Source organism: Amblyomma maculatum, chromosome 9 (assembly GCF_055883805.1).
Source record: "Amblyomma maculatum isolate TAMU_Amacu chromosome 9, ASM5588380v1, whole genome shotgun sequence".
Taxonomy (NCBI): Eukaryota; Metazoa; Arthropoda; class Arachnida; order Ixodida; family Ixodidae; genus Amblyomma; species Amblyomma maculatum.
The window spans coordinates 48,672,117-48,679,616 of NC_139352.1; the positions used below are offsets into that span (position 1 = coordinate 48,672,117).

At 44.7% G+C, this 7,500-nt stretch overlaps 1 protein-coding gene across 3 annotated transcripts in view; it reads right to left on the bottom strand.

The window, feature by feature from the left end:
• LOC146179013 (uncharacterized) overlaps positions 1 to 7,500 on the bottom strand; it is a 449,427-nt gene that overhangs the window by 194,174 nt on the left and 247,753 nt on the right. For 2 of the 3 annotated variants that reach the window (XM_084578709.1, XM_084578708.1), the window contains exon 1: positions 2,340 to 2,487. The exons of the other annotated variant lie outside the window; for it this stretch is intronic. In XM_084578709.1, coding sequence (XP_084434835.1) covers positions 2,340 to 2,390 — 51 coding nt within the window. In that variant the 5' untranslated portion in view covers positions 2,391 to 2,487. Of the gene's footprint in view, positions 1 to 2,339; positions 2,488 to 7,500 lie in introns of those variants that run through there. 3 annotated transcript variants of the gene reach the window in all.

The following is a 7,500-nucleotide window of genomic DNA, read 5'->3' on the forward strand; positions in this document are numbered from 1 at the left end:
CCCAGCAACGACAAGAAAAAGTAACTGGGTCCGTTCTTGCCCTCAGCAACTGCAACAAGACATCGGCGCGTTATCTGCAAGGTGGCGCTGTGAATAAAACGCAAGGGATCCAATTTTACTCGGAGTCTTACCAAGGGGCCCAAAGACAGTGAAGTGCCACTACGCCACGTTCAGAGGAAAGCAACCCCTTTTTGTGTACGCGTAGTAAGGTTCCCAGTAGGGAGCGCGCTACGTTAAGTGGTGTTCCGGGCGGAAGTGCTGTACGCATCCTTCATCCCTCTCTTTCCTCCTCCTTCATTTCTCCGTGTTCCTTTTCAAAAGGCAAATTAACTAAATTAAACAGTACTCTAACCGTATTGCGCGCACGCAATGGACAGCGAGTGTCGCTATATGACGCCTTATCTCTTACGGCCGATATAGTAATGAACTAAAATCACCAGTGTGCTTATAGAAGTACAGAGGCACTCATTCGAGATAGAATGCTCGTTTCAGAAATGAGTGTTTGATTTTTAGTCATTTTCGTGCGAATACTAGACATGGCTAACAGTACCCTTAAAGTGCTGTGAATACTGTACAGGCTTAGTAATTTCGTTTAAAGTAGACCACGCGTGCATGGTATAGACATGGCTAACAGTAACTTATGGTCGCTAATGCAGACCGTTAAAGTGGTGTGCAAACTGTACTGGTTTACAGGTAGTTACATTTAAAGTAGACCAAGCGTGCGAAATAGTTAAACGCGGCGTTAAATTATTTTGTTGTACTGGTTTGTTTTCACCTTTCAAAGAGGTTACATGAACCCTCGCTTTGTGGCCTGAATAACAGCTCACGCCAAGAAAACAGGCTTTAAGCGTCCGTAGCACACAACACATATTCCAGGCAATCGACAAGTTCCTTTAAGCTTCTCCCAGCCGTCAAACCTTCCAAATTTCTAAAGAATTAATGGATAATAAAACATCAATGTAAATTAAAATAAAAAGTGTTTCATTGCTGCTGTCTGCTGTCTTTATTTCAGGCAATCGTTCTTTCCGAGGCATAGTCAAAACAAGAAGATCTCATAGGCTGCTTGGCGCAGAGATGTTACGCAAGATGAAGGTGCTGCTATTATTCCGTCTGAGCAGAGCCTACTCATGTGAGTAAGAACAGGTTCAAGCTGGCTGCCATGAAGTGCGAATTCAGGTCCGCTTTAAGCAGTGACAAGCCAGAACCGTAAGCAACCATCCTTATTAGCCGACAGTCTTTGGAAGCAGTGTTTATATCTTCCAATAAGAGCTCGACGATCAAGTTGCTCTGGCATCATGTGCATTTTCTTGCTGTTCGTCTTCACTGGAAGAGTTTCTCGAAGTAGTCAGAGGGGCGCCACTGTCAAATTGGACGTTCGCTGTAAATACTGAGCTTGTGTCAATAACTGTTATTCGTCGTCGTCGTCGTCGTCGTCATCATCATCATCATCATCATCATCATCGCCATCATCGCCGTTTCTACCGCCGACGCGTTCGCCAGGCCACGTTTTGACGTAGTCGGTGCTAAAAATTCCTAGTGCAGCGATTGTTTTCCACCCGGTTTCAAATGCTGACTAGCGTATACGTTGTCTAGCTGGCACTATGTGAAAAAAATTGAGAAGGTTTCTTCCGAATCAACCTAGTTATCCTAGTTTAAGCTCTGTTAAGCATGGCTACACGTCAGCCTGACGCCTTCGCCGAAGCGCTGACGCACTCGAACCAAACGTTGCTCGAACCGGCACGAATTTCATCCATGGCGAGACTGAGCAACCAAGCGCCGGCGAAGCAATTGTTAATATATGCTAATCAGTAAGGACAACAGAGGCACAAACAAAAGGTTACAGATTAAGTGAGTACCAAACTTAATGAACGCGGACGAGAATCCGCAAGGAGAGCCCACAAAAAGGACCCACTAACCATTAAACCATTAAATATATCGCGTGATACCCACAAGCCGGAGCTTAAGCGTCCTCCTAAATTTAGTTGTAATGTATATATATATATATATATATATATATATATATATATATATATATATATATATATATATATATATATATATATATATATATATATATATATATATATATATGTACGTTCAAAAACGTCAGACATGGTGAAGAAAAAGAATGTATTGAAGCTTTTGCCGCGGTGCCAACCGCGGGAAGAAACCGTCGGAATACCGCCCTTCCGACGAAGGCTGGTCCCGCGGCCAAAGCATCAATGCATTCGTTTCTTCACCACGTCTGACCTATATATATATAAGCGATGTAGGTATACCAAATAAGTAAATAAATAAGTACATCTAGGTAAATAAACAAAATTATAAAATTTGCTCACACGCATGCCACTTGTCCTAAGTGCGCGTGAGCCTTGGAGAGAACAAATCATTGTGACCGTGGTACTGCCCGTCCGGTTACCGCACTGAGAGTTTGTTTAGAGACCGCTGCCAGCCGTCCGTGCCGGTGCCCTGTGCGCGAGCTTCTTGATGTCTGGGAGTACGCGCGCCTGCGTCTCGGCATAATTATAAAGCGCTTTCGGTCTTGGAAAAACAGCGAAAACCGAAAGCGCCAGAAGCGAAGCGCATGCAAATGAAATGTTGATCAGCTGCCATGATCCGGCAAAATGTCGCCGCGAGCTGTCATTTTTCTCGCAAACGCCTCGTTCCGCATCCTAATTGCGATCAAATGCGTTTTGCCGGGCGACAACCACTCCCTAAACAGCGGGGGAAAGAAATAGCCAGCTGCGTGGCTGCATTAAGCAGGGCGTGCAACACAACCAGATTGTTATTGCCTTGATCTGTCGCGTTCTTGTCAGTGCTCTAGTTGTATACTTGCTATTTATTCAAGCGTGCATTATTATTTATTGCCTGTCGCTTCGACGAAAAGTGCGTATGTGGAATGTAATAGCAGCAGGCACTTCTAAACCGCTCTTTGTAAAGGCACATTTCGAGCGAAACCTAGCGGTGTTTCGCCTTGTGCGTTCCGGGAACTACACTTTGTTAAACGTTTTTGCTGTTGCCAAACACATTATAGCCATCATAGGCGGTTGGCAAAAACAGCGGCATAAAAGGTATGTGAAAATCGGATGATTAACAGATTTGCATGCTTCTCAGGAAACCGCGGACTGCAAAAGCTACATTCCACGTGCTGACATTAGGCAAGAGCCTAACGTTCGTACTTGCTGTTTCCCGTGGTCAAAATTTTCGAGTCAAGACCGGCAACAAAAGATGACGAACGAAAACGCGATAGCGTTAATGTAGTAAAATATTGGCCGCAGAAAGGATGATAGCTGCACTCATTAAATTTTGCCCGATGCATCTAAAAAGAGGTAGCGAAAGTATAGGTGACATTTTTTTTCTACCTAAATGCATGGTAGCTTGAAACTTGACGCGTAAAATTATGTCACGTCTATCATACACCGGAGTTCATTTATTACCATCCCATTCACACCGGCATCATTCATGGGCATCCTACATGGGCTGCATTTTCTGTAAGGGGTACCATTATCACAGGCTAGCCAGCGTTGATCCTTCGTATTGCTAGTGTTATGGTCCCCTGTCAATTTTCCCTTTCTTAGTTCTTAACCTTAGATTGTATAGCTTGTTATAGGGCTATTCGTTATAACGAATAACCCTATACGAACGGTTATAACGAATAACTGTTATAACCGTGTACCTTCGGTGAATAAATAGGCAGCACGCCTAGGGAGCGTTCAGGGAGTATACGCCGCGCACTCGGAATACTTTGGGTTCGATATCTACTATCCGGTCGCACACCCATCGGTTTTCAAATTGGTACAAGATTTCCTTCGATGTGCTGATCAGCTATTCTGGGGTGAAATTTGCGCTTGTGTGTCAGCGTAAGGTAATTACAGGGAGTGGTCAAGTGACTGACGTTTCGCGCTTCGGCAGCCCCACGTGCCCGTGGCCTCTTCCTTCTCTGTGTTTATCCAAGTGATGGTCGAGCGGACGAGCATATCCACCTCCGTGTCAGACGCGGGAACGTCGGATCAACCACACTCAGCATCTGATATTCTGCGCTCTGTAGCCAGCCTGACAAGAGTAGGCAAAAGGGGAAATACTTCGAGGTCAACCCGAAAATCATTGCCAGATGAGCGCGGCTATTTTTCTGGAGCAGCGGCGCAAGAGGGAAGGAAGCATCCGGCCGTGTTGTCCACTCTATCGTTCTCGGAAAGTCGATGCAATAGCGTGCACTTGTTAAAGATGCGCTAACGGACGAACAGCGTAGGGACGTCGATGCGGGAACAGCATTTAGCTGAATTGCTCGTGTTTGCAGTCTTGACCAACCACTCTGGTTGTTGTTTTGTTCTACATAGCAGCATGCTTTTATCACTTCGCATCCGTGCTAAATGACCAAATACACAACTGATGACGATGATGTGAAATGAAGTGCGGGGTTTGAACCCAAGTGCGGCTAGCTTACCATAGCTTTTTCTATGCACACAAGCTTTCTCCTAGCCTGGTTCAAGGGCCGGATTATCCAGGGTTAAACGGGTTCAAATGATCCGGGCCCTTCGTTTTCAAGGGCCCCCGAGAGATAAAAAAAAAAAAAAAGGTAGATTTCGAGGTTTGGTCCGATAAATAGTGAAACCATTTTCATCATTGCCCATAATTAAAGTTAGAGTTTATGTATTGCAATGTTGAATGCTTCAAAAGCTGTTCGGTGCATCGTACGGTTAATCCCAAAGCCAGCCCCATATTTCGCCAGTCAAAGTATAAAACTTTGTACTCGCCCATATAGAGAAAAACAAATCCAAAATTATTTTAGCTGGTTCTGCCCAGTTCCGCAGCAAATCGTCCTGCGCTGTCGAATTAGCCAATAAAATAACCACTCGATGAAATTATTTTTCACAAATTCGCGTTCTGACTTTTGATGGAGGATGTTATGTGTCCTGTGATTTCCTGGAATAGCTCAGTCCAGATGTCAGTTTGTCCGTGTGCTCTGCAGGAAAGTATATGCTTATACGATGTTCATAACCAGTCCGTAGATTCTTCGAGTGAATGTAGCTACAATTTAAACGCGTCAAGTTTCAAACATGATAACATGGGGCGGGGTAGGATTAAGGAGTGAGGGGGGGGGGGGGGGTAATAGGGGCCCTTTTAATTTCTTTTTGAACCGGGCGCTGATCACTGTTAATCTGCCCCTGCCTGGTCCTCTATTGACCGAATTGCATGTACTAGGTAACGGTTAAGTTAAAAAAAAAAAAATCGCGAAAGCAGTATTAGGCACATCTCTGCCCACGATGGCGACCTGCATGTTCCCCCTTTCTTTTCTTCTCTTTTCATTTCCACTTTTTTTGCTTCTTTGTCTTCTCGCTTCTTCTCTCTTGATTTGTCCTCGTTTGTTGTCACACTGAACCTAACCAAAATAAACTAACGCAGGTCAACTACAAGTACCGTGGGCTTCAGTTACACAACTACTTGGTTTGGTTTGGTTTGTGGGGTTTAACGTCCCAAAGCGACTCAGGCTATGAGAGACGCCGTAGTGGAGGACGCCGGAAATTTCGACTACATGGGTTTCTTTAACGTGCGCTGACATCGCACAGCACATGGGCGCCTTGCTTTTCGCCTCTATTCTGTCGCAGTGAAAGGCGCAGGCTGTGGCGCTCTTAGGTCAAACTGCTTTCGCTCCATTAAAACGTAATTGTTATCACCATCATCATCACGCTTGCAGTCGAATGGTTCAAAGCGTGCACAAAAACTTTCCATCATGCACATAATGAACATGCGGGCAGCTAGTTCATCGCGCTCGGTAGGGCGTGTAGAGAAGCAATTTTTTATACGTAGCATTCAGAGTTCAGTCCTACAGATGCGAGCAACGAAGGCAAGCAAGCAAAGGCCCATTTTTGGGACCTAAATGCGCACTGCTTTTTTTGGTCGAGAAACTTTTCTGTCAGCGTTTAATAAACTATAGGTCCAATTCGTTCAAGACCAGTGGTAAGGCAAAGACAGCTTTTAAAGCACACAAAAATGTCATCACAGTCGTCACCACCACCACCGCCACCATCATCATCATCCATATGCGCATAATACGGCACAGACGACTTCGCTGCTTCGCAATTTATCTGTAGTTAGCCTCACCAGCTCAGTTTCTGACCGTCTTCCCTCAAACCTTGGCAAATTTCTCTGGAGGTATATGTACAAAATATAGAAACATTAGTAGATCATCATCATCATCATCATCATCATCATCATCATCATCATCATCATCATCATCATCATCATCATCATCATTTATTTATTTACCCTTAAGGGCCCCGAGGGAATTAAATAAGGGGGAGAGGAGACAAACAATAATAAAAAATCACAAAGAAAATGGTAGCATAAATTGCAGGCACAAGAGAAGTACAGTGCTGGCTCTTTTACCATCACAGCTTGGTGCAAAGATTATTTGCTTCCATTCTGTCGCCGCACACACCACTTCGAGAAAATAGAGCACAGCCAATTTTTTCCGACACTGCTTTCTTCCTTGATAGTAAGCTATAAGGCGCAGGCGCTCGCGTTCTTGTTTGGCTTGCTGAAACTGAGTCAAACTCGTCAAACACAGGAGACGCTTAAAGCTGCGGCTGCTCGACCCAGCCCACCAGTCGCACTTTAGCTTTCAAGGCTCGCGAGTGTTTTCTTTTTTCCTGCTGCATTCGAAACAGAGCGGCTGCAATAAGAATAGCGGATATGATTCGTGCGCAGTACATGTTACTACACTTTAGACATTTATGAAAATAAACATACTCCTAATCGCTTACATCTGGTTCACAAACAGTGCTTTTTCAACCACTTAGGTATGACGATGAGTGATCTTCAAAAACAGCTGAGTCAGTGGATTTTTTTCTAGGTTCTCGAGTTGAGCTTACACGCACTTAAAGGAGTAAAACGAGTCTATACTGCGCATGATTCGAGTAAACAGCCCGTCCGAGCACGTTACGGAGAGACTTGCGTTGATACAGCTGAGCGGGAAAGCGTGTTTAACTGAGGGCACTGCAGTATGTGCTTCCATCTGTCGCGGCTTCGCTTATCGAAAAACCGTCCTGGTATTGTGAGGCAATTTAGACGAAGCTCGCTTGGCGTACACAATGTTTGCTCCCGGTTGTACAAATCTGTATCGCTGTATCTACGCAGAGCATGAAGAACTGCCTTTCTTATGTTTTCATACATTTGAAACGCTATAGTTGTCTCGACAGACTTCCAGCCCACAGTGCAGCGATAAATGTGGTTGCCTGGGGAGGTTTTTGGACAGAGGACAATGGCACTCTTATTCAAAGCTTGGTTAAATTTATGTGATGACCACGCGCATATAACAAATTACTTCCACAATGATGATGATGACAACGATGACGATGACTTGATTTTATATATCAAGGAAGAACAGGCTTTTCGAAGACTGCCATGCATGGCTGGCATGTTTTCGGCCTAGAAGAACTGGGCTCCGAGCCGTTTTTACAAGCATTTATTCGCCTCAGTGACGCAAAACGAACAGTCCAG